The sequence below is a fragment of the Motacilla alba genome, chromosome 5, assembly GCF_015832195.1.
Source record: "Motacilla alba alba isolate MOTALB_02 chromosome 5, Motacilla_alba_V1.0_pri, whole genome shotgun sequence".
Classification (NCBI taxonomy): Eukaryota; Metazoa; Chordata; class Aves; order Passeriformes; family Motacillidae; genus Motacilla; species Motacilla alba.
Window position 1 is genome coordinate 47,112,547 of NC_052020.1, and position 15,731 is coordinate 47,128,277.

At 40.7% G+C, this 15,731-nt stretch overlaps 1 protein-coding gene across 1 annotated transcript; it reads right to left on the reverse strand.

Moving 5' to 3' along the window:
• Nucleotides 1-275: 275 nt before the first annotated feature.
• Nucleotides 276-15,704, reverse strand: DDX24 (DEAD-box helicase 24). Its single transcript, XM_038138912.1, has 9 exons — nt 15,545-15,704; nt 14,338-15,074; nt 10,951-11,322; nt 9,172-9,325; nt 8,293-8,808; nt 6,131-6,206; nt 5,389-5,577; nt 2,856-2,985; nt 276-1,399 (listed from the first exon to the last, which is right to left on the reverse strand). Exons 2-9 carry the CDS (start codon nt 15,065-15,067, stop codon nt 1,176-1,178), a joined length of 2,391 nt encoding a protein of 796 aa, XP_037994840.1. The 5' UTR covers nt 15,068-15,074; nt 15,545-15,704; the 3' UTR covers nt 276-1,175.
• Nucleotides 15,705-15,731: the final 27 nt, after the last annotated feature.

Below are 15,731 nucleotides of genomic sequence, written 5' to 3' on the forward strand. Positions count from 1 at the left end.
GAGTAAATTGGTGCTTCTTGTCATGGCAGTGACACTGGTTCATTCCACACTGTTTGAGACACAGAGACTAATCCTCATCCAGAGCCAGCAGGTGAAGGTTACCTGTCCTCCCACCAATACACATTCCATTCTCTTATCTTTTGGGTACTTTTCCCCTCTCCTTGCCTCCTAAGTGTAAACAGCATCAGCTATGAGGGATTTTGAAATTTCAAGTAACTGAAAACAGACACAGGCTTTGAAGTTTATGGCAGATATAATTTAACAAAAATTCAAAATATATTTTTCTGACATATTTTAAAAAACAGTTTAAAAATATTTGCCCAGATCAGGTTAGAATTATTTAAAAGCACAATTATCATGGAGCAATCTTCAAAAGCAACATTTCAAAACATCATCTCTTCTATTACAGTGAAGATCATGGTTCTAACATGTTTTCAAATACAGGCTTAACTTCAAATATTAATCAAGAAAACACTGAGTAGCAACACTTACTCCTCAGAAATCTACCCATCTCCCAAGGTCAGTCCTGGCCCATTGCCACTCTAAATTTTTTTTGCACATTCAAATGTATTAACACAGGATTAAGAGAATTAAACCTGGTGGAGAACAGAACAGAAATATTATCAGAGGAGAAAGAAAACAGGGACATTTCCATAACCAGAACTGCAGACTTACTGGTAACATTATCTTTATTTTCTGCATTTCACACTGAGCTGGAGGCAGTAAAAGCCAAACCTCCCATTACCACCAGCTCAGACTGTAGTTGCACTGTATATAGCTGACCTTCCCCTATCCTTCAAAAACACTGAAATTCAAATCAAGTTTTACCATTAGAGTATGCCCACAGTGAATTCCACTCTTACCCATCTCACAAAGTGAAGTAATTATCAGAACTATGTGACAACTAATTAACTTCCATTAATATAGAGATTTATGAAAAAAAATAAGAACATAAAAAAACAAGATCCAAGACAAGATTCAACAGTAACTAACCAGATGTTAATTAAGCCCTTTAAATCAGCATTTTGTTTTGTGCCTGCACAACAAATACACAGGCAACCTCAACATCCTTACACAATCTGTCTTCTAGCTGGGTTCCTCTATAAGCACTGACAGCCTTGATTGAGGTTAGTCCTTGCTTCTGTCACACTGAATGATCTTGCTGTTATCTAATTTTATTTCATTGATTTCTTCTTCTTGGCTTGCTTTTTGGACATGGCACCTAGAGCTGAAATGCCCTCTGATGTCTGAGGCAAGAGTAGTTTTCCAGACTGTGTTGGGTACTTGGTTTTCATAAGGACTTTAAAGAGTGGCTGGGACAACATATGTTTCAGCTGTTTTTTCATCCCCTTCAGCATCTTTTGCTTCTGGCTTTCTTCTTGCTCACTAGCTTTTTTTCCTTGGGACAGAAATCAAAGATACAGAATGTTACAACAAGAAAAAAACTTGCATTGCAGGTGTTTGTAAGACCTGATGAGGGCAGATGCTGACCCCAGCTTTCTCTCTCTAACAAGGTCACTGAACTCCCACTCATCTGTGACATTTTCAGATCACCCAGGCTGTTCACAAGGTAATGAGCTCCAGAAGAATCCTGACTGCTGAGTAACAATAGTTAAGGCCTGAACTGAGGAGAAAAATGAAATCAAGCTTGCTGTAAGGTAAAATTGAAAGCACATCACTAAATCTTTTGTAACTGTGTAAGAGGCACTTCACTTATGGCACGAATGACTGGAGTTTAACTGGTCTCCAACAAGCCACACAAGAATTAGAGACTAAGTACACTTTAAAGCATAAACCTGGCAAGTTTCTGGGTGGCAATTAGAAAGTGTTTCACTTGAGAGTTACAATTTACTTGCACTGGATATGCTATTTGGAAACTCATTCCAAAGCACAGCATACTCAGATTATGTCAAAGCAAGACAGCAGAGTGCTAATTATCTGAAAGCACTCCTGAACAATGCAGACAGATGATGGTGTTTGCTTGCAAAGTGGGCGAGAAGCAGCTAGTCCAGGCATGAATTAAGAAAGACATTAATCTAAACATGTTTCAAAATTAAGGCATTGGCATATTTAGCAGCTAAGAGATGAGAGCCAGACTAATCTGAAGTGACCTCTGCAGTAACCCTATTCAACCTGCCTTCAAAGAACTGGTAGGAAATCATACCTTCAGCTCCCAAAATATCAACACACAACGGGGCATTTTACAGTGCATCTAAGCTTTGCAAAACTTCATGGCATTGAACTAATAGCCGCTTGCAGTTGTACAACCCTACACATTCTCTCAGCTACAGCCTGCAAAATGTTTAATTTAAAAAAGGTAAGAAATTATTTACTTCTAACAAACCAACAAAAACCTCATCAACTTCAATATATGTATCAGCCATTTAGCCCACACAGCTCAACCTACTTAAGGCTCACATAATATTTGGTGTTCCCTAGCACTTCCTGGTTGTTCCCACACAGAGCTGTCAGGCTCCTGTCTTGATGTCTGACTACAAGAGAGTGGGAGAGAGAAGCAGAAACAGCCTTCTCTACGACCAGAGGGGACAAGACTCAAATCAGGACATACTGGGCTGCTTAGATTACTCTGAAATGTTTGCCAGAAGCTCAACGGTTCTAGTCCTACAATATGTAGACTTGTCTGCAACTTGCCAGAACAGTCAAAACACACCTCACTTCCTCAGCTCCAGCTGCCCAACCATCCTGAAAACACTACGCACCAACAACATTCCTTTCATTCCCCCCAGCCCCTGCCCTGCAACTTTTGAAGCTTCTCTGCCATGGTGAGGCTTCTTCTGGACACCAGCACTATGGGCTCTACTGAGCACATCCATGAAAAAACATTTTCTACTTGCCCATCAACATGTCATCATCAAGATCAATCTCAAGAGCGTCTGCAGCTTGCTGGAGCCAGGAGTTGTGTTGCTTTGCCCGACTGTTGAAAAATTCTGCCTTCTCAATCTGCCTTGCCAAGTTCATCCGTTCCTGCAATGAACGTACATTCAGACATTATGATCAGGTTTAAATGTGGGGTACTTCAGCAGAGTAAGTGTTTGAGAGCATGCACTGCAATGCAACTGGGGTGCAGAGACACTTTTGTTCCCTACTCACGTCCCACCTAATAAACACATCATCATTCACTAGCGTTTTCCTTCCTTAGATCCATGACAGAATCTGACTTCAAAAACATCTCAACTACTGAACACACCTGAATGTTAACTCAACTTTCTATGAATGAATCATTATAAACACTTGAGAGACATCAAGAACAAACCATGATTCAGATACCAATAATTTCCAAGTTACATACTTATATAGTACAGCTTGATCTCAGAGTTATTAGTCTCAGCAGTAAGGAGCAGCCACTACTTTCATTCCACTCTGAAGAAAGTAAACTCCTGCAGGCCATATGGAAGGAACAGATCATATTTTCAGGAATGCACCTGGATCTTGTTTAGGCACAGGACAGAATGTCCTGTCCTTCCTCCCAGCTGCACACAGGTGGAACAAAGATGTCCAGCAAACTTAACCTGACCTGCAGGCTTCCAGCTGGGGCAAACAAATAACTAATTCACCGTGGAAAGAAAATCTGCACTAACAGTAATTATGAACCAACCAGAAGCAAGTTCTGCTCTTTGGAATGTGCCTGAAGTTGCATAAAGCAAAACCATGCAGGAATCAGAATAGTCAGGTGCTGCACAGTAACAGCAGCAGCCAGGACTGCCAGGGTAATTACTAGAGAGAGAGAAAGAGAAGAAGTAACACTTGCAGTGGAGTACTAAATCAGTCACTTGTTAGATCATTATGAGAAATTTAAAGTAAGCTTTTCCATTTCTGTAAAATTTAGGCCCTCTTTAAATCTATATTGGTTCAACAATTCTTTTCCTCTCAAGTGAAACCCCTTCAGACTTTTCCTGAACTTGAATGAAGGCATGCAAAAGGAGAGAAGGAGTGTGACAACAGGACACACATAAAGAACCAGCAGCACTATTAGTCCCAACTACAATGGCTTTGTGAGTAAACCCAGCACAAAGCATAAACAAGGTAGGACTGTTGCAAGGGCTTATGAGGCTGGAGTCCTGCAACTACAATTACAAAGATCTCTTCTGGGGAGAGGAGCACTATTACAGATAGGAGAGATCATTGTGAGATGGTGACAGGAAAAAGAAAGTGTAGAAACAACATTTATTTGCCCATTAATTGACAGAGCATGATAAGAGCCAACAACTACTCATCAAGAAACACAGAAGGAACCTCTGAAGCAACACTCTTCAAAATAACAGATTTCTCTCAGTAACTAGAAACATTTAGTGGGTGGAAGGGGACAATGGGAGAGATAGGGGTGGGAGTCAGATTCTCTTCATTACTACCAAGAGGAGAAAAAAATGAATCCATGGAAGCATTTATTTGATTTTCTTTCCTCTTTCAGAAAGCTACATTTCCTGAAAGAAACACCCTATTTGCAATAAGCCTGAGTTTTGAAACTTCCTGTCATTATTTCCAAGGTGAGGATACTGCTGTTGCCACTGGGGTAGACCCTGGGCTCAGTCCAATCCAAGTAGGTAAGCCTGAATTAAAATACCATGAGGAAGACACCTAGTGCATTATCTGACTGCTTGCACTCTTCCTTGTTCTCAATGACTGTACAATATTCAGACATTTCTACCCCAGCTGGATTTCTTTAAAATCTAGTATTTAAATATGTCCCATCTGTGTATGACTGACCATCCAAACTGCTAAGAGAATGCTGAGACATGAAACAGTCTCTTATTAAAGAAGTGGAAAATCTGCAGTGACTAGATGCTTTCTAAAACACACTTTTTTGTAAATTCTAACCATTGTTTATCTTGTGAGTTAGTGAATGACTGAATCCTTTCTAAAATGGGCAATAACCTAGGAAAGGGAAACACACTCAGTATGACAGGGTTCAATGACAGCTGTGGCTTCACAGTACAAGAACTTTTAGAAAAGCAGACAACTCACAACTTCAGATGGAAAGAGGCAGGTGAAGACCACTGAATATCCCTGAACCTGCCACTGTTCTCTAGGTTGTTCCTAACATAAGAGCCTTTAACAAATGTACTTAGCAGTGCCATCCCAGCTCCACAGCCACAAAACATATTCACTTCCCTATACTGTTTCTGGAAAAACGTAAGTGATGTTTACGTTTGAACAACTTTCTTGGGTCAGTTATTGATGAGAAATCATAGATATTGCTTAAAAAATATAAAGTGTAATTAACTCAATTTTCTAATCCAGATCTTCAAGATCTGGATTAGATTAAATTTCATCTGAAACCTGGAAAGAACACAACAGGCAATACCATATGAGTAATATAAATAAGGAAGCAACTAGTCAGGCTGCAAAAAGACTGGTTTTTTTTTTTACCTTAATAGAGGTCATGCACTTGGCATCAACTGGGAAAAATGGCAGCTCTTCACTCTTCTCCAATGTCTTATAGATTTTCCGAAAATTGATCAGGTCCTCGGGGCCAATCAGCAAGAGGCTGAGGCCTTCGTTGGCAGCTCGGGCGGTTCGGCCGCTCCTGTGCACGTAGAGCTCCGAGGTGCGCGGGACCTGCGGGAAGGCAGAGGAGCCATGCAGCCGGCCAGCACGCCGTGGCCAGGAGGCTGCCAAAGAGTACTGGGTTTTACACACACACTGCACTGCATGTAACACAGATGAAAATAATGTAAAAGATGATATCAGGACACACTTTGTGTTCTCCGATCCAGAATTTTTCCTTGCGTAATCTTTTGTGAGTCTCTCCTAACTTCTGACCCTCGGTCATCTCATTTGCAAAGCAGGAAATATTTTTATGCGTCTTCAGAGAAGAGTTATAAGGCTGAGTAATTTGACACCTTTGGATATCAAAGGTAAGCAAAAAGCAAGGAGGATCATATCTATTATGTCATTTCTGATACATAATCACACATTCATAAAGTGCTACCTATTGCAGTCAGTCACTGCAGAAATGAGATCTTTAAGTACACAGCACTAAGGACAGTTAAAAGATTTAATCTCTATACTTGGGACCAAGAATTACAGCTTTACAGTGTTCAGGATTTGGATCAGCAAAAACTCATACCAAACCAAAATAGGAAAAGGAAAAACATTAAAAATGCTTAACCTGGTAGTGGATGACATGCTGGACATTAGGAATATCAAGACCACGAGCTGCAACATCTGTTGTCAGGAGGACACAGCTGAGAAAATGACAAAATTTAATGAACATAAAATTGAAGAGCAAATAATTTGCCAAGGAACATAAAATACAGCAACCTAGAATTCTACCATCACAGTAAGAAACAGGTTTATACTGTATTATCTGAAGGACACATGCATTCTGTTTGCCCTGACAGAAACGATGCCAAATTTACCTCAAGGGTGGTCTTGAAAAGGTAATTCCTCAAGTAAAATTTAAAAATGCAACTGTTGCCTTCAGCAGGTCTATTCTGTTTTCAATAAAAAAAATGTACTACCTTGTGGGATCCTGTTTTCCTATGTTTTTCTTCTCTCTCAGTTCACAAGAATGCTAGAAAAAATTGCTATTCCATCAGGAAGCGGGGGTATGTGCCCCTGCATTACACTTTTCAGTGCACTGTCCAGGTTTTAAAGAATTTTGTTAGCTTGCTTTGACCCCACCATTAACAACACAGTTGATCCTCTGGAAGTACAGACATGTTATTAAAAGTTTCATCAATTGAGAAAAATCACATTATTATCTATTTAAATAACAGGTTCTGGGGGATGAAGTATCTTCTACCAACTTGCACTCAAATACACTCTCAGTAAATTAAAACCTAGAAATAAAGGGGGGAGTTCTGTTCTAACAATTACTATTGCTCCTTATCCTTAGACAAAATGAACTACTCAAAAAAGTTATTCTTTTATATAAGCAGTCTCTACAGAGACAGAAGTCTCCCCAGGATATGGAACAGTTTGTTTTAAAAACATCTCCCAGCAACTGAAATGAGTAACTTTCAGGTAACGGAAATTTGTTAAGATTTTATGGCATCTGACTGCATACTCTACTGCTACAAGGTTCAAAGCAGAAATAACAACAGAAAATTCTACAGCTTGCAATCTGCAGAAGGCCATGAGAGATGGTCTCATAGATTTCTTTCCTGCCTTGAAAATCCGCAGTCTCTGCAAACACTTCACCTGATCTATGCAAATGCTATCGATACATTTGCCAAGGGATGCTGCAGCTCCATGACAGCAATTCAACCTTTGCTCTCCATGCCTGGATGTATTAACAAGGTACAAACTCCCAGACAGCACGCAGCAGTTCACAGCAGGACTAAACTGTGAGGATTCTGGACTATGGAAATAACGACATGAAAAATCTCCTCCCAAAGCCCACACCAAAGACAACCCAAAGCAATGTTTCCTAAAATGGCAGGACAGGTCTGCTTGAGCCCTGGCTGCCCACTACTGCTGAAAGGCACAACTGCCCTTTCTTCTGAATTGCTCACAGATACTTCAACCCTCGGGATACTAATTTATATCATTAAACCTGCAAATAAGCAATAAGTGGTTAGTTTTCTGATGGTTTAGGGAGATACAATAACTTACAGAGGATCAAATGAGCTCCAGAGCCAAGACCTGGGCAGAGCTGTGCAGGACAGTTCTAAAATAATGTCTGAAAACAAGGCAAGTGACAACTCCTTCAGCAGCAACAAGCTCCTGGACCACAGGCTCTAGTGGACCTTAGGAGATCTCTAGTAAAATCTCCTCTTCCAAGCAGGATCAGCTGCAAGACTGGACCAGGTTGCTCAGGACTTTATCCAACTGAGCCTCAAAAAACTCCAAGACAAGCAGCCTGTTTCCATGCTCAACTGTCCTCACAGAGAAAAAAGCTCTTTCTCATATCCAGTCTGAATCTCTTATTTCAACTTGCACCCATTACCTCACATCCTCCCATCAAGCATCACTCTGAAAAGCCTGGCTCCATCTTCTGGACAACCTTCTTTTATGGTGTCAGAGGGCTGCCATTAGCTCCCTACAAAATACTTTTCCCAGGTAATACAAACACCCTTCAGCCTCTTCTCTTGGAGAGCCAGTGCTCCTTGAGTATCTGGGTGGTTTTCCACTGAACTTGCTCCAGTTCATTACCTTAACTGTGAAACCTCATCCTTAGTCGTTAATATTTTGGGCTCAAGAACAGAGGACTCACATCCTCAGCGAACTTGCCCAACCTGCTCCTACTCTAACAGAGTTGTTTCCCCTCACCACCACCCTTCATGCAATTTCTTTTTTTCTCTACTAGGAAGTTGAAAATCAACTCACCTCTCTCGCTCAGCAAACCTTTCCAGGTTTTTCAGCCTTTGCTTTTGGTGCATGTTGGCGTGCAAAGGAAGAGGATCACAATTTAAGATTGTGAGGAGGGAACTGAGGCGTTTTACACAGTCTATGCTGTTTGCAAAGACCATGGTTCTTCCTGGATGCTGGAGAAGAAAGTAATAGAGATAATAGTCCTTCTCATTTGTGTTACAGTGGATTCTGGTTTCTGTCAGTGTCTCAACAGTAGCCTCTTTCCTTGTTAAGTCTATTACTTTGGGTTTGCCCTTTATTCCTACTTTTTCCATTAACAATTCTAGTTTGGTCTTCTTGTCCATCTTTTTAGCATTCTTTTTTTGTAAAACTCTTGCGGGAGTCTGATGGACTAGAGTCAAAGTGGCGGAAAAAACAAAAGTCTGTCGTCGAGGGTTATACTGTGAATCATTTAAGATTTCCAGCAACTGAGACAGCTCTAAGAAGTGACCTTTCTCAACCATTCGGTCTGCTTCATCAATCACGAGGCACCTGTCAAGTAGAAAACACACAGTAAAAATACACTTGTGCAGCTAAATACAACCTGATAAATTTAAGAACAACTTTTCCTGCTAAACACATAAATGATGTTGTGCATATAAAACCAAAAGAACATCAGGTATGCTGGGGCAGCTACAGTAGCCCTCTGCATTTTTTTTGAAAAATCAGGTCTTTACTACTGTCTTTAACTGACATTTCCCTCCATCAAAATAACCAATGTGCATTTCAATAAAACACTGTCACAGAAATAGATGACCTTGTGCAGTCTAAATTCTTTAATCTGTTAGTAAACCTAACCAGTATGCAGGGCTGCCCAGTTCAGCATCCAGCAGCCATCTGAAAAGGCACCTTTACCTGAGCTGACGAAGATTTGAAAGATGTGGGTGTCTCTCTTTAACTAACTCCCACAGACGGCCGGGGGTTGCAATTACAATTTCTGGCTTTCGATTCAGTATACGTTCTTGCTTCTGTGCAGCCATGCCTCCTACTAGGAGTGCAGTCTTAATGCCTAGAACATATAAATAACAGATTTCATTTCACTAATTTACCAGTGAATGTTTTTATACATATTTGCTTCATTAAGTGTTTTGAACAGTCTACATTGCAACTTTCAACAAGCATTTTGGCCAGGAAACTTCAGGGGTTTTATGTAACACTGAGTATAAAGAAATGCACTCAATTTTACAGAAGAATCCTCATTATAGATAGATGCCAAGAATTAGTGCACTGGTCTTTCAACAGCATGAAAAATCACATCCATAGTTGTTAGTTTTGTTTACACAAATTTCTGAGTCTCGTGTTTTCTCAATTATATTTGCATGAACAAACATATTCCTGTTAAGAATAACCAGAAGATCCTTTCAAGAATAAGACTGAGAAATGCTTGTCTTGCTGAACAGCTGCTCATTTGCTATGGAATAATCCTACAAAGTATGCTCCCACCTGATTACTGATTCTTGCACAGTAGCACAGACCTTGTTAGCTTTAAGTAGATTGCAGAGGTACTAAAAGGAGTTTATCTTTGAAAGCAGACTCCACACATGGCTTATTTCACCCTACTTCTTCAAAGAATACACTGGCCCATGATAAACTCAATGCTACTGTGCAAGACCCTCCCAATATCCAAGCTTCCACTGATCTCTCTTCTGGACTACTTGTGAAACACTACAGCAGTTCTTTTTTCCAAAGTGAGTTTGAGGCAATAATAAGTCCACATCAAAATATTGCCTCTCTTGCTGCAGCAACTATATTATCACTTGGGCAGCAGATTCTTATACATAAATAGCACTGCTCCTATCAGAACTGTGTGACAAAAATTGATTATTTCAGCCTAGCAGTTAAAATAAGCCTTGTAATCAGATGCAGACTGATGAGCACAGCAGGACATACAGACACCAAAGGAAGATGGGCTAGAAAGTAGCATGTTGCTACATATCCTCTTTAATAAATAAACAATTACTGGTACTGGGGAAGTGGAGAGAATTGGGAAAAACTCACTGTCTTCAACAGTTTAATGTCCTCACTCATTCACTTAACAGAGGTACTGACTTCTGGTTTGGAAAGGAAAGGAAGAGGGGAAAATTGCTTTTGTCAGGCATGTTACTCAGTAACTTCTGTGGCCAGACAATCCAGCAATGCCATCTACCCTAAATATTTATGGCCATAACTTTTATTAGATAGAACAAAGTTATACATATACAGTATATACAAAGATTGATATACGTGTTAAAAATGAAATTATTATATATATATAGATATAATCAAAATTTTATATATAATGAAATTATTAATTATATAGAGCCTACATTACCCAAAACTAGAACAAGGTTCTCCTACTGCCAGGTATCCAGTACTGATTCTGTGTTGTGAGAACATGAATCAATTCCTATTTGAAGGAAGACATATTTTAAAGCAAAATAGCTCACATTAACTGCTTACTTCCACGTGCATCTCACTGAAGAATCTCCACGCATTTCTCACACATCAGCGGCTAAAAACTCTAACCCCTCAAAAACTATACTAGTTTTATGATTTTATGGAAGGAAGTGCAGCACACATTCTGGCTCAACACCAATGCAAGACCCAAACACAGTCTAATCTGGCTGTGGAACATGACCTCTGGGATTTACATACCTGTAAACTTTGCAACTGCATCAATGTGGTGCTTTACTTGTACAGCTAATTCTCTTGTAGGAGTAAGGACCAGCCCTAAAAGAGGTCTCTTTTTATCGGAGTCAACAGTGTGTGTCTCGGAATCAAATTCAACATTTTCCAGCACCTTCACACAGCCTGTTGTGAAAGATGTATCATCTTCATCTCCGCTATCTTCAGCCTGCTGATGGGTTAGTTTTTCTGCTTCATCCTCATTTTCCCATCTTGGTTCATCATGATGCTGATGGGACTCTTTAGAAACACTGTCATTTCTGGTTGTTGAGTTATTTGATTTTTGCCACTGCAGCACAGAGTGAATCATCGGAATTGCAAATGCAAGCGTTTTGCCGCTTCCTAAAAAAAAACCAAACAAGAATAATAACACAGACTGACAAGTCATTTATTTGAAAAGATGAGAAAAGCAACAGCCAATCACACACTGTTCTTAAAGCACACCATTGTAACAGATGCAAACTCATGATCTTTAGAAGGCGAGAAACTTGCAGCAGTAGCATCTTTTCTCCTGTTCCCTTTATACATCTCCATTCCCCTGTTCCTGGGGAACAGGTATTTTTCCAATCTCTAGCAGGTCAGGCATATTTATTTGTTCTAAAAGTGTTTTTAAAAAGCTGCAGTTGCAGTCAAGATATTTTTAAAGAACTGTATGCCCATAAGGAGAATACCATGCCCTAATTGAAAGTTCTAATCAACATTCTCCAATAAAGGAATAGCAAATGAGGCCAAGGACAAACTGGAATGCACTTGAAGGATTAGCTTCCATCTTCAATTCATAGTCCTGTATTTACAACTTTCTAAGATACTGTATTTTGAAATAATCCACTGTCTAATTTCTTGATCTAGCACTGGGTCACATGTTTATAATCAGAACACATACAATCTAATTTAAAAGAGAGAATCCACTTTGGAGAGACAGGGCTTGTCAAAAGCAAGCTTAATTGCAAAAATTCACTGTACTAACTGCAAGTTACCTCCCTGCCAAATATTACCTTCTGAACTATCTGACAGTAATAAAGACATTAGGAAAAGCTTGGTAGCACATCCACCCCAGTTATGGTTTTCAGATGTAGCAATTCACTAATCATGAAAGCAGCATCCAGAGTACAAGACACTATTACACCATGCCTGTAACAGGCCACTGCTGGAAAGCAGTCCTCTGGAAATCTCATCTCAATTCCTTCCATATCAAAAAGCTGTTAAGGTTTGCCAATTCAGCAACACTGAATTTTGCCTATTTAAGGGCAGAACCTTAATATGAGTTAATACAGATAAGCCCAGTGCCACCATCCTGATCAGTGTTGCTGCAAAGTCTCCTATCCACTCACCCACCTTTCTGCATGGCTGGGAGGTGTTTTACGACTTCTGCCTGCACTTGAAGTGGAAATGTTTATAACCTGTATTTAGAGCACTTATACAACAAGGTTCTGGTAATACAGAATATCTGTTCTTAAGGTAAAGAGCACTGCTGATTTTGAATTAAACGTAATGCAGTTTGCTGGTGCAAATGTCAGTACTGCACCCTGACAGATTATGGCTGTGATAATCAGGACTATTCTACAGGCACTAGATTCACCCAGAAATTAAACAAATTATCACCTCACACAACATGTTATCTTTGTAACACACAAACCACAGACACAGACAGGCATGCAAAACCAGGAGGAAGGAATATACTGGTACTACAGTTCAAGCCAATTCGTGATCTTCTAAACAGTTTCATATTGTATAATTTTATATAGATTTGGCTCCTTAACCAGAAACTTCACTATTTCAACATAGCAATGAACAGCAAGGGTTAGACCCACTGCAAAACCAAGTCTTGACATCCCCTTTGACTGATCTGCACATGGATCTACTGCCGTATCAAAATCTTCCCAGTCTTCCCAATGTTGCTACTAGAAAAGATTATTAGTTCTTTAACTTTGCATATTCCTCCCTCAGGCTCAATGCTAAGAGGTGCTGCAGGACACAGAAAAAAGAACTAGAGAGTTTCAATCTCTCCCAACTGCAGCACTTCCTGACAGGCAGCTGTCCACATCTCCCAAGTTTCTACAGGAACATGATGACCCGACGGACTCTCCAGAGAGAATCTGGATTTCACTCATGAAAGAATAAATGAGCAAAACGCATTCCTGCTACCTCAGGGTTATACAAAACTATAAAGCAACAACACAGCTTGCCAACAACCACGCTTTCCATTCTGCAGCTAGAGGGGAATTTGCTTACCAGTACTGCCAAAATGGCACTTTTTTGCAGTACAAAAACACCATTTAAATTTTCAGTTCCATTTTTAAAAACAGTCCTGCGGGGCTTTCTAATCTTACTAAAGCTAATAGCATCAATGCAGCTTCTAATTAAAATAAAAATGCAAATGACTGCATATCTTATTAGTTACTATACCTTCTTGCTTCTTGGAGAGCAGTTAATGACTTTACAGAGAAGCAGTGAGATAAAGCAACTGGAACAAATGAAGACAGTCTAAAGGAAGCTTTTAAACCAAGGCAGCTTCTGATTGTGCTTCCTATCTCTAGGTGTTTTAGGGAAAAAATGTTGCTAAAGACAAAACTTCAAAGGTATGAACCGCAAACAAAGTTTGAGGGAACATAACGCTCTGAGACTTTACAGCATTAAGTAAACAAGAAGCTATAACAAATTTCATGAAGGCTAACAGTGCCCAAAGCATGAGCTGAGCACAAGATGGGCGTGAATCTACCTCTCAAATCATTAATGTAATAACTCACTTTAAGCCCTCTAAGCAGGGAAAAGGGCTGGTGACAACAAACAGGCAAAGCCAGGGCACAGAGCACAGGGTGAGCCCGTTTTGCTCTGAGCAGGACCTGGGTCATATTCACACTTAACACTGCCCAGTGTTTACTCACTGCTCCACACTGGCATGAATTATCTCCACGGGAACCTGGGAGCCCGTGTCTGGCTGCTGCAGAAATGACCCTGTTTGTTTCATTAATTCTGCCTTTTGCAGAGCATCACCTTACCATTCCCTAGACAGAAAGCAGTTTGAGAAACAGGAAGAGACTTCTGCCAAAAGCACAGAAACTCATTGAGACTTCAAAGCTTTGCATGCTTTGTAGAGATGGGACGTTCCCATGTTTACAAACATGTAATTTTCAAACATGTAACTTGACAAACATGTATGTTCCCATGCTTACAAACATGTAAGTTTCAAAGTTTTAAAACTCTACTAATATGCTGGATATGCAAAAGACAAAAGCTCTTATCTTAAAACACAGAAAAGCTGCTTCTTCTGCAAATAAAACCTTGCACCCATGGGCTGTATCTTAAGGAGAGAAAGGGATGCTCCCAGCATACACGATCAGTTGAACAGACTTGTACCTGTTTCTGCAGCACCAAGAACGTCCATGTTATCCCGAATGGCAGAAGGCAAGGCTAAGGCTTGAATAGGAGTTGGAGCACTAAACCCCAGGTAGCTCAAGGCCTGCAGCACTGGCTCAGGTACAAAGAGGTCTTTCCATGCAGACACATCAGCTTTTTGATCAGCTGAGGCAGATAAAACTTCTGTTGTCCAGTTTTTGACTTTTTTAGAAGTAGCTACTGATGGAAGGGCTTCCTGTGCTTGAAAAGCCTTGTTTTTAGGCACCTTCTTTTTCTTCTTCTTTGGAGTGTCTCTTCTGCTTGACATGCTCTCAGTCACATGTCCATGGTCTTCACAATTAGCTTCTTCAACTATTTCATTACACTTTGACTCTTTATCAACCAGCACATCAAGTTCTGCTGCATTAGGAGTATTGCCTTTATCTGTCTGGCTTCTCAAATCTTTGTTTTTCTTTTTCTTTTTTGGAGGGACGACAGGTTCTTCCACGTCCCCATTGCCTTCTTCAGAAGCACTCTCAGCCTTTCTCTTCTTCTCTTTTACTTTCCCCACTTTGGAGGAACTCACTAGCTTGTACTCTGTGAGTTCCTCCAAGCACACTATATCTCGAAACTCCTCCTCAGCAAATAGATTGGGGTCAATCGGCACGGTTTTCCATTCTCCCACTACTTCAATGCCTTTTCGTTTCAATTTAAAGGAAGATCTAAATCTTCCTCCTTTTCTGGCCTTCATTTTTTACCTAAAAAGGAAACAGAGGGAGGGAAGGCCTTAAAATCTAAGGAATGTAAACTACCTTGATATTCAAGCAAACGGGTATCCAGGGAATAATTATTTTACCTCTTTTTTAAGTATATCAATAACATGACATATATATATAATATCAATAACATAACATATATGTAACTTCGAGCTAATGTATATATATTTATGTCTATAGCTATCTATCTATCTACATATATTTATCTAAAATATAACTTAAACTATAATATAATTAAATACAACAGGCAGGCCAGGCCTACTGCATCCTTCCTGAAACACCTCTGGAGATAAAAAGCAGACCGGCTGGATACATCCCCTCAGCAGGCCGCGCAGCGCTCCCACCCCTACCCGCCCCGGGAGCCACCGGAGCCGCGGCGGGGCCCAGCACGGCCTCCGCGCCACACGCGGGAGCTCCGGGCACTTGCTCCTCCGGCCCCGCGCAGCGCTTACCGCGCACAGGAGCCCCGGGATGGAGGAGGACGGAGGAGGACGGAGAAGATCGGAGAGGGACGGAGGAGCACGGAGCGGCCCGCGGGCCCTGCCCAGGCCCGGCCTTCCGCTACCGCCGCTGCGCCCCGCGTGTGCGCCTGGGCGCCGCCATTGCCGCGTGACGTCACCCGGCGCGTGAGTGACGTCA